The 16742-nt window shown below is 46.4% G+C and overlaps 1 protein-coding gene across 2 annotated transcripts in view; it reads left to right on the forward strand.

Moving 5' to 3' along the window:
* The window catches only part of LOC137095321 (protein tweety homolog 3-like), a 178693-nt gene that overhangs the window by 87378 nt on the left and 74573 nt on the right, over positions 1-16742 (forward strand). For both annotated transcript variants that reach the window (XM_067461817.1, XM_067461818.1), the window contains exon 3: positions 8312-8423. In XM_067461817.1, coding sequence (XP_067317918.1) covers positions 8312-8423 — 112 coding nt within the window. The remainder of the gene's footprint in view (positions 1-8311; positions 8424-16742) is intronic.

The following is a 16742-nucleotide window of genomic DNA, read 5'->3' on the forward strand; positions in this document are numbered from 1 at the left end:
AATACAGTTCCTCCTGTTGTGGTGATCCCCAACCATAACATTATTTTTGTTGCTACTTCATAACAGTAATTTTGCTACTGTTATGAATTGTAATGTAAATATCTGATAAGCAGGATGTATTTTCATGCACTGGACCAAATTTGGCACAAATACCCGATATGCCCAAATTTGAATACTGGTGGAGTTGAGCGGGGGATTGATTTTGTCATTTAGGAGTGTAGTTGCTGGGATTTATAGTTCATTTACGATCAAAGAGCATTCCGAACTCCACCAACAATGGAACTGAACCAGTTTGTCACCTAGAACTCCCATAACCAACAGAAAATACTGGAAGGGTTTGGTGGGCATTGACCTTGAATTTGGGAGTTGTAGTTCACCTACATTCAAAAAGCACTGTGGACTCAAACAACGATGGATCTGGACCAAACCTGGAATGAATACTCAATATGCCCAAATGTGAACACTGGTGGATTTTGGGAGAAATAGACCTTGACATTTGGGAGTTATAGTTACTGGGATGTATAGTTCACTTAGAATCAAAGAGCATTCTGAACTCCACCAATAATATAATTGGGCCAAACTTTCCACACAGAACCCTCATGACCAACAGAAAATTCTGTGTTTTTTGATGGTCTTTGGTGACCCCTCTGACACCTCCTGGTGACCCCCACAAGGGTCCCAACCACCACATTGAGAAATGCTGTATTAGGATATGCTTTTCCAAAACATCAAATCATCAACAGGGAAAAGCATACAGAGAATCTTAATTAATTGCATAGGCAGTAAATAAACACCATATGCTTCCTAATGCATTGTTATTATTCTAACTCCTCTGTCAAATTATCACACTGATACATTGTTCAGACAGCTTCTAAAAGTAGATCGTCCAGGGATTCTTCCATTCTAGCTGTTGCAAATACTATTTTAATCATTGTTTGTGGGTCTAGTAAAGGTAAAGGTTTCCCCTTGACGTTAAGTCTAGTCATGTCTGACTCGGGGGTGCTCATCTCCATTTCTAAGCCAATGAGCCAGCGTTGTCCATAGACACCTCCAATGTCATGTGGCCACTGGCATGACTGCATGGAGTGCTGTTACCTTCTCGCAGAAGCGGTACCTATTGATCTACTCACATTTGCATGTTTTCAAACTGCTAGGTTGGCAGAAGCTGGGGCTAAGAGCAGGAGCTCATCCCACAGATTCGAACCACCAACATTTCGGTCAGCAAGTTCAGCAGCTCAGCGGTTTAACCTACTGCACCACTGGGGGTCTAGGCCTGTCCTTTTCCTTCAGATAGGGAGATGCAACCCTGTATTCCTGAACTTAGAGTGGAAACAGGAAACCATGGATAGTAGGTAGGTAAAGGCTTTCCCCTGACATTAAGTCTAGTCATGTCCGACTCTGAGGGGTTGACCTTGACTGGATTGACCTTGAAGGAGCCGGGGGTGGTGACAGCCGACAGGGAGCTCTGGCATGGCCTGGTCCATGAGGTCATGAAGGGTGGTGCTCATCTCCATTTCTAAGCCGAAGAGCCGGCGTTGTCCGTAGATACCTCCAAGGTTATGTGGCCAGCATGACTGTGTGGAGCACCGTTACCTTCCCACAGAAGCAGTACCTATTGATCTACTCACATTTGCATGTTTTCAAACTGCTAAGTTGGAGGCAAGAAAGCATAGAGAAGACAATTATGCTGGGGAAAATGGAAGGAAAAAGGAAGAGGGGCCGACCAAGGGCAAGATGGGTGGGATCCTTGAAGTGACTGGATTGACCTTGAAGGAGATGGGGGTGGTGACGGCCAACAGGGAGCTCTGGCGTGGGCTGGTCCAGGAGGTCACGAAGAGTTGGAAATGACTGAACGAATGAACAACAACTAACAGTGGGGCTAACATTGGGAGCTCACCCAAGTCCCTGGATTCGAACCACTGACCTTTCGGTCAGCAAGTTCAGCAGCTCAGCAGTTTAACCCGCTGTGTCACTGGTGGTCTAGTCCTGTCCTTTTCCTTCAGATAGGGAGATTCAACCCTATACTCCTGAACTTAGAGTGGAAACAGGAAACCATGGATAGTAGTTGTGCTGGTACGGCTGTACCAGGAGCTCCCACTTTATTTGCTTTGCATTAAATGTTTGCTTGCAGTCCAAGGTTTCAGGGATTCTGCAGAAAGGTGGCTTCCTTTGGTTGCAGTTGTAGGGCAAGTCACCTGTCCATCATCGTTAAGTTTTGGTTCCACCCCTTGCTCAGGGCAATTGGGAAGGGAAGGGAGTCATTTTTAGTTAGTGTCAGTAAGGAAAGCTAATTTAGAGGACGTGTACAAGCTTCTCCTGTACAAAAGCTTCAACCCTTAAGACTTTCCGGGGGAGAACAGTCTTAAGAGCATCCAAAGATCTCCAAAGATTTCCAGGGAAACAGCCCTAAAGCTTTGAGGAATTTCAGAGGGCAAACAGTTTGGAAGACCAAAGAACTCCAGCTGGAGAATCTACTGGCTTTACTGGTAGGTCCACTCGGTGCTCGAGACGCAGTTCGACCCGGTAGCGGTGCCCACATCAATAAGGCTTAGATTACAGTCAGCCTGGGAGAAGTTAAAAAGGGATTTTCCTTTAAAGTAAAGAAACAGTTATTGAAGACAGTTGCCTGTCCCTCGTGGACATGATTAGGAAGCCACCAATTGCATAAAAGCCTGGAAGCATTTGTTTAACTTTATTGAAGACAAGAGAAGTTTGATTGTTCATTAATAAAGATACAGAATGGGGGATGCCTGGCTCAAGAGCAGTACGTGTGAAAAAGATCTTGGAGTCCTCGTGGACAACAAGTTAAACATGAGCCAACAATGTGATGTGGCGGCAAAAAAAGCCAATGGGATTTTGGCCTGCATCAAGAGGAGCCTAGTGTCTAGATCTAGGGAAGTAATGCTACCCCTCTATTCCACTTTGGTTAGACCACACCTGGAATATTGTGTCCAATTCTGGGCACCACAATTCAAGAGAGATATTGACAAGCTGGAATGTGTCCAGAGGAGAGCGACTAAAATGATAAAAGGTCTGGAGAACAAGCCCTATGAAGAGCGGCTTAAGGAGCTGGGCATGTTTAGCCTGAAGAAGAGAAGGCTGAGAGGGGATATGATAGCCATGTATAAATATGTGAGAGGAAGAGACAGGGAGGAGGGAGCAAGCTTGTTTTCTGCTTCCCTGGAGACTAGGACGTGGAACAATGGCTTCAAACTACAAGAAAGGAGATTCCATCTGAACATGAGGAAGAACTTCCTGACTGTGAGAGCCATTCAGCAGTGGAACTCTCTGCCCTGGAGCGTGGTGGAGGCTCCTTCTTTGGAAGCTTTTAAACAGATGGCCATCTGTCAGGGGTGATTTGAATGCAATATTCCTGCTTCTTGGCAGAATGGGGTTGGACTGGATGGCCCGGGAGGTCTCTTCCAACTCTTTGATTCTATGATTCTATGAAAGGACTTTGTTATACTTCACAAGCCATCTAAAGACCATTTGTGGTGGAAAATCCTTGAGAATTTCTCTTCGGGGGTCCTGGCTTCCCGCTGGGCTCAAGTTGCATGTCCTATTTTAAAGGCTATTCTTTACAGTCCCAGCGCGTGACAGAACAGTAGTGAACAAGCAACTAGTATAGGAGGTTTTCCAACAGCACAAGGTGCAACCAGCCTTCTATCTTTTTAAAAAGGGGAGGAAATTGTACACCAAGATTTGTAATCTTGGAGAGTTGAGCCATAAGGTGCAAGGGAAAGCAAATGCATCCACACACTTGTGATTTTTGATAATGGATCAAACGGTTTTTGCAGATTTTTATCTGCTCTGGCCTATGGAATGGGATTGGATTTGGGTTGCAAGTGCAGAAGTTTGGAGGCAAAATGGCCTCCGTATTGGGCAACAAACAGGGTCAGCTTTCATGAAGCACACTTTGGAACAGCAACGCAGAAGCTTGATTTAGATTTGCTTCCAGAAGATTGATATAGATTTGCTTTCAGAAGGCGTCTTGCGGTGCACCAGAGGGATGACCTCTATCCATTCACAGAGTGGCTTTTTATGTCACCGAGGCTGGTGGATCGCATTTGTCAGAAAGCGGAACAAAGGCGAAACCTCAGCCAACGGGTCCTTGTAGGAATTTCTGATCTTGGCACCTTGAGGGATGAGAAACAGGCCTCCCCAGGCTCTTGAAAAGGGAGTTATTTCAAGCTCTTTCGTTGGAGCGTAATTGGGAACCCATCACTGAGCAGCGAAGAGATTTGGAGCAGCTGCAAATGAGTGTCTAGCAAGGAAGCCATCCGTATCAAGGCAAGGGGGTCGGTTCCACTGGAGAGGGTAAAACATTTCACTTTCCCTTTTTTTCTTGGATGTTTTGAATGTACAGTTTGGTTATAAAATCATAGAGTTGGAAGAGACCTGGTGGGCCATCCAGTCCAACCCCATCGTGCCAAGAAGCAGGAAAATCACATTCAAAGCCCCCCTATTATTTATCGTGTCATCAGCAGCCATACCATTCAGTTCTTGTGGGTTTTTTCGGGCTATATGGCCATGTTCTAGAGGCATTTCTCCTGACGTTTCGCCTGCATCTATGGCAAGCTTCCTCACCTCTGAGGAAGCTTGCCATAGATGCAGGCGAAACGTCAGGAGAAATGCCTCTAGAACATGGCCATATAGCCCGAAAAAACCCACAAGAACTGAGTGATTCCGGCCATGAAAGCCTTCGACAAGCCATACCATTGTATTACAATTCCAACAGAGCAAAACAAACACAGAGATTAAAAAGAAAAAGAAAAAAACCCACAGATTTTGCAAATTTGGTAGTTGGTTAAATGTCCTTTGACCAGTATCTGGCCACTTGGAGTGCCTCTGGTGTTGCCGCAAGAAGGTCCTCCATGGTGCATGTGGCAGGGCTCAGGTTGCATTGCAGCAGGTGGTCAGTGGTTTGCTCCTCTCCCCACTCGCATGTTGAGGATTCCACTTTGTGGCCCCATTTCTTGAGGTTGGCTCTGCATCTCGTGGTGCCAGAGCGCAGTCTGTTCAGCGCCTTCCAAGTCGCCCAGTCTTCTGTGTGCCCAGGGGGGAGTCTCTCATCTGGTATCACCCATGGATTGAGGTGCTGCGTTTAGGCCTGCCACTTTTGGACTCTTGCTTGCTGGGGTGTTCCAGCGAGTGTCTCTGTAGATCTAAGAAAACTATGTCTTGATTTAAGTCGTTGACGTGCTGGCTGATACCCAAACAGGGGATGAGCTGGAGATGTCTCTGCCTTGGTCCTTTTACTATTGGCTGTTACTTCCTGGTGGATGTCAGGTGGTGCAATACCGGCTAAGCAGTGTAATTTCTCCAGTGGTGTAGGGCGCAGACACCCCGTGATAATGCAGCATGTCTCATTAAGAGCCACATCCACTGTTTTAGTGTGGTGAGATGTGTTCCACACTGGGCGTGCATACTCAGCAGCAGAGTAGCATAGCGCAAGGGCAGATGTCTTCACTGTGTCTGGTTGTGATCCCCAGGTTGTGCCAGTCAGCTTTCGTATGATGTTGTTTCTAGCGCCCACTTTTTGCTTGATGTTCAGGCAGTGCCCCCTGCCAAAGCCCCCCTGACAGATGACCATCCAGCCTCTGTTTAAAAGCGTAACATGCACAGTTATCTATAACAACAAATACAAAAACTGCAGATTGCAAATCACAATTTCTATATTACAAGAAATTCTTCATTCAATGTAACGTGGGAACATTAACACGATTAATTAGTAACAGTTTATAAATGAAAGATTGTTTATCAATATTTTCTCAACACAATGAAACTTAAGTATTACTATTTCGGATGTCGTGTACTTATTTAGAATCTCCTGGTATATTGCAATTGTGATTTTAGAAGCTTAAGTTTCATTGTGTTGACAAAATATTGATAAACAATCTTTCATTTATAAACTGTTACTAATTAATCATGTTAATGTTCCCACGTTACATTGAATGAAGAATTTCTTGTAATATAGAAATTGTGATTTGCAATCTGCAGTTTTTGTATCTGTTTAATAATAATAATAATAATAATAATAATAATAAAACTTTATTTGTAACCCGCTACCATCTCCCCAAGGGACTTGGTGTGGCTTACATGAGGCCGAGCCCACAACACAACAACAAAAACAATAGCAATAGTAATACAAACAATAAATAAACTCATAAACAGAAAATAGCAATAAACATTAACAATAACACAACAACGTTTAAAAACCTATGGCACATATGTCGATGTTGTTCAAAACCCTTTGAACAGAAGCCATTGCAGGGCGAAGGGTGGGAGATTTATTATTATTATTTGGGTGGGATGTCAGGAAAGGGGAAGGACTCTAACCATCGATCTGTCATTTATTTTATTTTTTCCTTTTCTTTCCTTTGAAGTGCAATAACTTTGTTGTGTGTTTTGAGGAAGACAGGAACAGGAGCCTGTGTGTTCTTTGTTGGGGTTGGGGCTTCTTTTGGGGGATGATGGGCCTTCCGGAGCAAGAAATGGAGGAACTCTCTGTGTCGTTTTCCCTTCTCGGTTTCTAGCCAACTACCCCGGTTTGCACATATGTCGATGTTGTTCAAAACCTTTTCAATAAAAAATAATAAAAATAAAAAAACCTATGGCAGGGCCAATGTACTAATTAAATTTTTAAAAAATAATGCTGGGCATGACCAGGTGACACATAAACAGGATAGAAATTTTGGAGAGGGAAAGTGCATTTAGGGACATAACTACAAGAGAGGAGATTCCATCTGAACATTAGGAAGAACTTCCTGACTGTGAGAGCCGTTCAGCAGTGGAACTCTCTGCCCCGGAGTGTGGTGGAGGCTCCTTCTTTGGAAGCTTTTAAGCAGAGGCTGGATGGCCATTTGTCAGGGGTGATTTGAATGCAATATTCCTGCTTCTTGGCAGGGGGTTGGACTGGATGGCCCATGAGGTCTCTTCCAACTCTTTGATTCTATGATTCTATGATTCTATGATTGTTGGGAGTTTCCTTATTCTGGGAAGGCACACTGGAACAACCACGTTTTCAGGCTCCTCCTAAAGACTGCCAGTGTTGGGGCGTGTCTGATGTCCCTGGGGAGTGAGTTCCAGAGTCGGAGGGCCACCACAGAGAAGACCCTGTCCCTCGTCCCAACCAGTCGCGCTTGCTATGGAGGCGGGAGCGCGAGTAGCGCCTCTCCAGATGATTAAAGAGACCATGTGGGTTTGTACACAGTGATGCAGTCCCAAACCATTTAGGGCTTTGCAACTTGAATTGGGACTGGAAAATGAATGGCAGCCAATGGAGCTCCTTAAACAGGAGGGTTGACCACTCCCTGTAAGGAGCCCCAGTTAACAACCTGGCCACCGCTCGTTGGACCAATTGAAATTTCTGGGCCGTTTTCAAGAGTAGCCCCACATAGAGTGCATTACAGTAATCCAATCTGGAGGTGACTAAGGCATGGTCCACTCTGGCCAGATCTGCCTTCATGAGGTACGGTCGCAGTTGGCGCACGAGTCTTAATTGTGCAAAGGCCCTCCCAGCCACCGCCGACGCCTGAGCTTCAAGCGTAAGTGATGAGTCCAGGAGGACACCCAAATTGCGGACCTGTGACTTCAGGGGGAGTGTAACCCCGTCCAACACAGGTTGCCACCCTATACCCCGATCTGATTTACGATCCACCAGGAGGACCTCTGTCTTGTCGGGATTTAAAAGCCTCCAAAGAAGGAGCCTCCACTACCCTCCAGCACAGAGAGTTCCACAGCTGAACAACTCTCACAATTAGGAAGTTCTTCCTCATGTTCAGGTGAAATCTCCTTTCTTTCCTGTAATTTGAAGCCATTGCTCCATTGCATCCTAGTCTCCAGGGAAGCAGAAAACAATCTTGCTCCCTCCTCCCTAGGACTTCCCCTCACTTCTTGATCCCTGGCCCTCATTGTGTCTCCTCTCTGCCTTCTCTTCTTCAGGCTAAACATGCCCTACACTTTATGCCACTCCTCATAGGGCTTGTTCTCCATACCCTTGATCATTTGAGTCGCCCTCTTCCTCTGGACACATTCCAGCTTAGAGTCAACATCTCCCTTCAATTGTGGTGCCCAAAATTGGACACAAGGTGATTCCAGGTGTGGTCTGAACATACCTACCCAATGTCATCCTCAGTGTCTTCAGTTCAGAAGATGGACTTCTAAAGTGTTCCCTGAGTCCCTTCGGGGAGATGGTGGCGGGATACAAGAATATAGTTATTGTTATTGTTAGGAATGGGAGGAAGCTTGTTTGTTTTATTTCATCAACACTGAAATGCACTCTTTTAAAATGCACCTTGTCTTTCTGCAGCGCTGGCATAGCTGTTGGCTTCTATGGGAACGGGGAGACCAGTGATGGCATTCATCGGCTAACGTACTCCTTACGACATGCCAATCGCACCGTTACCGGGGTCCAGGACAGGGTGAGTAGAATAATATGTGTATATTGTGTCATCAAAGGCTTTCACGGCTGGAATCAATGGGGTGTTGCGTGGTTTCTGAGTTGTATGGCCATTGTGTTCTAGCAGCATTTTCTCCTGACATTTTGCCTGCATCTCTGGCCAGCATTTTCAGAGCTTCCTTCTATTTATATGTATCGCCAAATACTTTCATAGCTGGAATCACTGGGTTGTTGTGAGGTTTTCAGGCTTAATGGCTTTGTTCCAGAAGCATTCTCTCCTGACGTTTTGCCTGCATCTATGATAGCATTCTCAGAGGTTGTGAGGTCTGTTGGAAACTAGGAAAATGGAGTTTATATATCTTTGGAAAGTCCAGGGTGGGAGAACTCTTGTCGGTTTGAAGTAAATGTGAATATTGCCATTGACCAACTTGATTAGCATTGAATGGCTTAGCAGTTTCAAGGTCTGACTGCTTACTGTCTAGGGCAGTGGTTCTCAACCTGGGGTCCCCAAATGTTTTTGGCCTTCAACTCCCAGAAATCCTAACAGCTGGTAAACTGGCTGGGATTTCTGGGAGTTGTAGGCCAAAAACATCTGGGGACCCCAGGTTGAGAACCACTGGTCTAGGGGAATCCTTTGTTGGGAGGTGATTAGCTGATTGTTTCTTGTCTGGAATTCCCGGTTTTTTAGTGTTGTTCTTTGTTTACTGTTGTGATTTTAAAGGTGTTTTTAAAAAAATTCTGCCAGCCAGGCTGTATGAATGTTGCAATTGGCTACCTTGATTAGCATTGGATGGCCTTGCAGCTTCAAAGCTTGGCTGCTTCCTGCCTGGGGGAATCCTTTGTTAGAAGGTGTTAGCTGGCCCTGATTGTTTCTTGTCTGAATTTTCCCCCAGGCAGGAAACAGCCAGTCTTTGAATCTGCAAGATTATTCAATGCTATTTACTGTTATGATTTTAGAGTTTCAATGGATGGCCTTGCAGCTTCAAAGACTGGCTGCTATCTGCTTCTTGCCTGGAGGAATCTTTTGTTAGAAGGTGTTAGCTGGTCCTGGTTGTTTCTTGTCTGGATTTCCCCCCAGGCAGGACGCAGCCAGGCTTTGAATTTGCAAGGTTATTCAATGCTATTTACTGTTATGATTTTAGAGTTTTTTAATACTGGTAGCCAGGCAGTAAGAAGCCAAACCTTGAAAGTGCTGGGCCATTAAATGCTAATCAAGGTGGCTAATTGAAACATTCACACTTACCTCAAGCAGAGAAGGGTTCTTTCTCCCACCCTGGACACCATTTCACAGATATATAAATCTCACTTGCCTAGTTTCCAAATGACGTCACAACCTCTGAGGATGCCTGCCATAGATGCAGGCAAAATGTCAGGAGAGAGTGCTTCTGGTTGTTTCTTGTCTGAATTTTCCCCCAGGCAGGAAACAGCCAGGCTTTGGATCTGCAAAGTTATTCAATGCTATTTACTGTTATGATTTTAGGAGTTTTTTTAATACTGGCAGCCAGGCAGTAAGAAGCCAGACCTTGAAAGTGCTGGGCCATTAAATGCTAATCAAGGTGGCTAATTGAAACATTCACACTTACCTCAAGCAGAGAAGGGTTCTTTCTCCCACCCTGGACACCATTCCACAGATATATAAAACCCACTTGCCTAGTTTCCAACTAACCTCACAACCTCTGAGGATGCCTGCCATAGAATTGGGCAAAATGTCAGGAGAGAGTGCTTCTGATTGTTTCTTGTCTGAATTTTCCCCCAGGCAGGAAACAGCCAGGCTTTGAATCTGCAAGTTTATTCAATGCTATTTACTGTTATGATTTTAAGGTTTTTTAATACTGGTAGCCAGGCAGTAAGAAGCCAAACTTTGAAAGTGCTGGGCCATTAAATGCTAATTGAATATTCACACTTACCTCAAGCAAACAAGAGTTCTTTCTCCCACCCTGGACACCTTTCCACAGATATATAAACCCCACTTGCCTAGTTTCCAACTGACCTCACAACCTCTGAGGATGCCTGCCATAGATGCAGGCAAAATGTCAGGAGAGAGTGCTTCTGGTTGTTTCTTGTCTGAATTTTCCCCCAGGGAGGAAACAGCCAGGCTTTGAATCTGCAAAGTTATTCAATGCTATTTACTGTTATGATTTTAGAGGTTTTTTAATACCGGTAGCCAGGCAGTAAGAAGCCAGACCTTGAAAGTGCTGGGCCATTAAATGCTAATCAAGGTGGCTAATCGAAACATTCACACTTACCTCAAGCAGAGAAGAGTTCTTTCTCCCACCCTGGACACCATTCCACAGATATATAAACCCCATTTGCCTAGTTTCCAACTGACTTCACAATGTCTGAGGATGCCTGCCATAGATGTGGGCAAAATGTCAGGAGAGAGTGCTTCTGGTTGTTTCTTGTCTGAATTTTCCCCCAGGCAGGAAACAGCCAGGCTTTGAATCTGCAAAGTTATTCAGTGCTATTTACTGTTATGATTTTACAGTTTTTTTTAATACTGGTAGCCAGGCAGTAAGAAGCCAGACCTTGAAAGTGCTGAGCCATTAAATGCTAATTGAAATATTCACACTTACCTTGAACAGACGAGAGTTCTTTCTCCCACCCTGGACACCATTCCACAGATATATAAATCTCACTTGCCTAGTTTCCAACTAACCTCACAACCTCTGAGGATGCCTGCCATAGATGTGGGCAAAATGCCAGGAGAGAGTGCTTCTGGTTGTTTCTTGTCTGAATTTTCCCCCAGGCAGGAAACAGCCAGGCTTCGAATCTGCAAAGTTATTCAATGCTATTTACTGTTATGATTTTAGAGTTTTTTTAATACCGATAGCCAGGCAGTAAGAAGCCAGACCTTGAAAGTGCTGGGCCATTAAATGCTAATTGAAATATTCACACTTACCTTGAACAGACGAGAGTTCTTTCTCCCACCCTGGACACCATTCCACAGATATATAAACCCCACTTGCCTAGTTTCCAACTGACCTCACAACCTCTGAGGATGCCTGCCATAGATGCGGGCAAAATGTCAGGAGAGAGTGCTTCTGGAATATACAGCCTGGAAAACCCGCAACAACCCACTTCCTCCTATTCTTCTGAAGATGCCAGCCACAGATGCAGGCAAAATGTCAGGGGGAAATGCTGCTAGAACACATTGGCCATGCAACCTGGAAACCACACAACATCCCAATGTGTTTCCTTCCTTCCCAAAGAATGACAATGGAAGTAAGTAAGAGGAAACCCTGTGCTGAGGCTCCCTCCACCTGTGCATCTGCCTCTCTGTTGATACCTGCCGCTTAACAAGCCCTTGACAGCTTCCATTAGCGTTTCTGTCCTTGCTCTAAAAATAACTGCGCAAGGCAAAGCTGTTAAATAAAGTAACGTTATGCCATTATGCCACAATTGTGCTCCGTTCAAGCTGCTCCGCGCTCGTGTTTTCTGTGCCCTCCTCAGCTGTGACAGTCCAGGAAGCACAAACAAAACCGCACAGTTAATTTACAACCATGCTGTTTGATAATGAGGATAGTAGGCCTGGGCGGTTTCGTTCGTTAATTTTGTAATTCGTTAAATATTCGTTAATTTTAGCAATTACAAAACAATTACAAAACTTATTTTTAAACCCGGAAGTGTTTTTAAATATCGAAACGGCAGGCGCCAAAAAATTTTGTATTTCCGTCCATTTCGGAAATACGTAAGATGGCCTGGCGATGCTTGCTGGGAGCTCTCCTCTCTCTCCTCTCTTAGCCAGTCAGAGGCAGAGCCTGAAAGAGGAGGAGGAGGAGGAGGAGGAGGAGGAGGAGGAGAGGGCGGGGAAGGCGCTGGCTGAGCAAGCGAGCGAGAGGGCGAGCGGCGAGCGAGAGGGCGAGCGAGAGGGCGAGCGAGAGGGCGAGCGGCGAGCGAGAGGGCGAGCGAGAGGGCGAGCGGCGAGCGAGAGGGCGAGCGAGAGGGCGAGCGGCGAGCGAGAGGGCGAGCGAGAGGGCGAGCGGCGAGCGAGAGGGCGAGCGAGAGGGCGAGCGGCGAGCGAGAGGGCGAGCGAGAGGGCGAGCGACCCTCAGCGGGAAGGCGGCCTGTCCCTACTTCCTCACCTTTGCGGTGGGTGTGCTTCATTCTCCCAATTCCTTAGCGGAGGGCTGGGCTAGATGGCCTTTGGGGAGCCCTTCTCCCAATTTCGCATTGCTTCGGAGGAGCCGGGCCCGACTCGGCGGCAGCGCTTGAGGGCCCGCCAGAGTGAGTGCCTGCCTTCCCTCCTTAATAATAATTTCTCCTCCCTATTCTACTAAATTAATAATTAAATTAAAAAAATATTTAAAAAATATTGGAAAAAAAAGGGCGCCATCTTTACAAAATGTTTTGTAAATATTAACGAAATTTCTTTTTTAAGGGAAAATTTTGTAATTATTTTAAATATCGAAACAAAAAAAAAACCCCAAATACAAATCGATTTTAGAAACAAATTTTTGCGTTGTTACCCAGGCCTAGAGGATAGAAGTAACTGCCTCGTAAGGAGTCGACCCAATGGTTCAGATAGTGTTTTCTGCACTCGTTGGAGCCTCAGCGAAACACAGTCTTGGCTTCACAACCTTAGAAGACCAAAGTGGAGGTCCGAACCCAACCCTATGCCCTGTTTGTAAGGCCGAACAGGGCATAGGGTCACACTCCCCCTGAAGACGCAGGTTCGCAGCTTGGGAGTGATCCTGGACTCATCGCTGAGCCTGGAACCCCAGGTCTGGGCGGTGGCCGGGAGAGCTTTTACACAACTAAAACTTGTGCGCCAGCTGCGCCCGTACCTTGGGAAGTCGGACTTGGGCACGGTGGTCCACGCTCTTGTTACATCCCAATTGGATTACTACAACGCACTCTACATGGGGTTGACTTTGAAGACTGCTCGGAAACTCCAACTGGTCCAGCAGGAGGCAGCCAGATTGCTCACCGGAGCGGCATACAGGGAGCACACCACCCCCCTGTTGTGTCAGCTCCACTGGCTGCCGATCCAATTCCGAGCACAATTCAAAATCCTGAACCGGTGCCTGGCCGCTGTGACGGTCTGGATGAGGACGAACAAATTGAAATTGAATCCAGACAAGACAGAGGTACTCCTGGTCAGTCGCAAGGCCGAACAGGGCATAGGGTTACAGCCTGTGTTGGATGGGGTCGCACTCCCCCTGAAGATGCAGGTTCGCAGCTTGGGTGTGACCCTGGACTCATCGCTGAGCCTGGAACCCCAGGTTTCGGCGGTGACCAGGGGAGCATTTGCACAGCTAAAGCTTGTGCGCCAGCTGCACCCGTATCTTGGGAAGTCTGACTTGGCCACGGTAGTCCACGCTCTGGTTACATCCCGTTTAGACTACTGCAACGCTCTCTATGTGGGGTTGCCTTTGAAGACAGCTCGGAAGCTCCAACTAGTCCAACGCTCGGCAGCCATGATTTTAACAGGAGCGGAGCGCAGGGAGCATACAACCCCCCTGTTGCGCCAACTCCACTGGCTACCAATCTGCTACCGGGCTGAATTCAAAGTGCTGGCGTTGGCCTTTAAAGCCCTAAACGGTTCCGGCCCAAGCTACCTATCCGACCGCATCTCTGCCTATGAACCCACCAGGAGTTTGAGATCTTCCGGGGAGACACTGCTCTCGATCCCGCCTGCTTCTCAAGCTCGGCTGGCGGGGACGAGAGATAGGGCCTTCTCGGTGGTGGCTCCTTGGCTGTGGAACGCCCTTCCTACGGATATTAGACTAGCACCATCTCTAATGGTATTCCGCAAAAAGGTGAAGACCTGGATGTTTGTGCAGGCGTTTGAGTAATTTAGTGCAATCTGGTAATGGAACATAGGAATGGAACAATGGACGACGAACCTGGACTACGCTTGGTAATTTATGGATAATGTGTTAAGTCAATTGTTATATGTTGTATGGAACCACTGCTGTTTCTACTGTTTTTACTGTTTGTGAACCGCCGTGAGTCGCCTTCGGGCTTGAGATACAGCGGTATATAAGCAAAGTAAATAAATAATAATAAATAAAGTGCTAGTTTTGACCTACAAAACCCTATATGGCTCCGGCACAGCGTACCTGTCCGAACGCATCTCCCTCTACGTCCCACCTCGGAACCTAAGATCCTCTGGGGAGGCTCTGCTCTCGACCCCGCCTCTATCACAAGTGAGATTGGCGGGGACGAGGAGCAGGGCCTTCTCCGTGGTGGCCCCCCACCTGTGGAATTCACTCCCCGGGGAAGATTAGATCGGCAACGTCCCTTCTTTCATTTAGGAAAAAGTTGAAAACCTGGATATGGGACCAGGCATTTGGACATTCTGGCAGCTAAAGAAAGACTTGACGACGAGCTGGAATTTGACGAGACGGAATGGATTTACGGAACTCCGAACGCTGAGCTCAGGATTAGCCTACTACTGTGTTTATTGTATTGTTTTGTAATGATGATTTTAATTTTTAATTTGTAACTGTTTAATTGCTTTTATATATGTATGTATGTGTGACAAAGGCATCGAATTGTGCCTTCCTCTGTAAGCCGCCCTGAGTCCCCCCTTGGGAGTGAGAAGGGCGGGGTAAAAGTGACGGAAATAAATAACCCCCCAGAAGATGTACGGTCGCAGCTTGGGGGTTGTCCTGGCCTCATTGATGGTGGTATTACAATATTTATCGTGTCAGGAGCAAACCAAACAGTTGTATTGCATTTTTTAACAAACAAACAAAACACAAAGTTTGCAAGCTTGGTAGTTGATTAAATGTCCTTTGATCAGAAGCTGGCCACTTGGAGTGCCTCTGGTGTTACTATATAAGGTCCTCCATTGTGCATGTGGCAGGGCTCAGGTTGCATTGCGGCAGGTGGTCAGTGGTTTGCTCTTCTCCACACTCGCATGTCGAGGATTCCACTTTGTAGCCCCATTTCTTGAGGTTGGCTCTGCATCTCGTAGTGCCAGAGCGCAGTCCATTCAGCGCCTTCCTAGTCGCCCAGTTTTCTGTGTGTCTCTCATTTGGTATCAGCCATTGATTGAGGTTCTGGGTTTGAGCCTGCCACTTTTGGACTCTCGCTTGCTGGGGTGTTCCAGCAAGTGTCTCTGTAGATCTTAGAAAACTATTTCTTGATTTAAATCGTTGACGTGCTGGCTGATACCCAAACAGGGGATGAGCTGGAGATGTCTCTGCCTTGGTCCTTTCACTATTGGCTGCTACTTCTTGACGGATGTCAGGTGGTGCAATACTGGCTAAACAGTGTAATTTCTCCAGTAGTGTAGGGCACAGACACCCCATAATAATGTGGCATGTCTCATTAAGAGCCACGTCTACTGTTTTAGCGTGGTGAGATGTGTTCCACACTGGGCATGCATACTCAGCAGCAGAGTAGCATAGTGCAAGGGCAGATGTCTTCACTGCGTCTAGTTGTGATGGCGGTGACCAAGGGAGCATTTGCACAGTTAAAACTTGTGCGGCAGCTGTGCCCGTACCTTGGGAAGTCTGACTTGGCCACGTTGATCCACACTCTGGTTACATCCCGTATAGACTACTGCAATGCACTCTACGTGGGGTTGCCCTTGAAGACTGTTTGGAAGCTTCAAATGGTCCAAAGGGTGGCAGCCAGGTTGCTAACAGAAGTGGTGCTCATGGAACACACTACTCCTCTGTTGCGTCAGCTACTGGCTTTAGCCTATAAAGCCCTAAACTATTCTTGCACAGCTTACCTCTCTGAACGTATCTCCTATGAACCATCGCGGAGCTTAAGATCGTTTGGGGAGGCCCTACTCTCAATCCTACCTGCCTTCAAATATTTGATACTGCATCTGTAATATACATATGTGTGTGTGTGTGTGAATGGCTGGATGGCCCTTTGTCAGGAGGGTTTTGATGATGTTTTCTTGCCCTGGTGAAGGGAATTAGACTGGATGGCCTTAAGGCAGCATTTCTCAACCTGGGAAGTAAAGAGGGGGTCACCGGGGGGTATCAGAACGGTCACCAAAGACTACCAGAAAACACAGTATTTTCTGTTGGTCGTGGGGGTTCTGTATGGGATGTTTGGCCCAATTCTATTGTCGGTGGGGTTCTGAATGCTTCCCAGGTTGTAGGTGAACTATAAATCCCAGTAACTACAACTCCCAAATGTCAAGGTCTATTTCCCCCAAAATCCATCTTTGTTCACATTTGGGCATATTGAGTATTCCTGTCAAGTTTGGTCTAGATCCATCATTGTTTGAGTCCGCAGTGTTCTCTGGATGGAGGTGAACTACAATTCCAAAATTCAAGGTCAATGCCCACCAAACCCTTCTAGTGTTTTCTGTTGGTCATGGGAGTCCTGTGTGCCAAGTTTGGTTCAATTCCATCGTTGGTGGAGTTCAGAA

This window comes from Anolis sagrei, chromosome Y, assembly GCF_037176765.1.
Source record: "Anolis sagrei isolate rAnoSag1 chromosome Y, rAnoSag1.mat, whole genome shotgun sequence".
NCBI classification, from domain to species: domain Eukaryota; kingdom Metazoa; phylum Chordata; class Lepidosauria; order Squamata; family Dactyloidae; genus Anolis; species Anolis sagrei.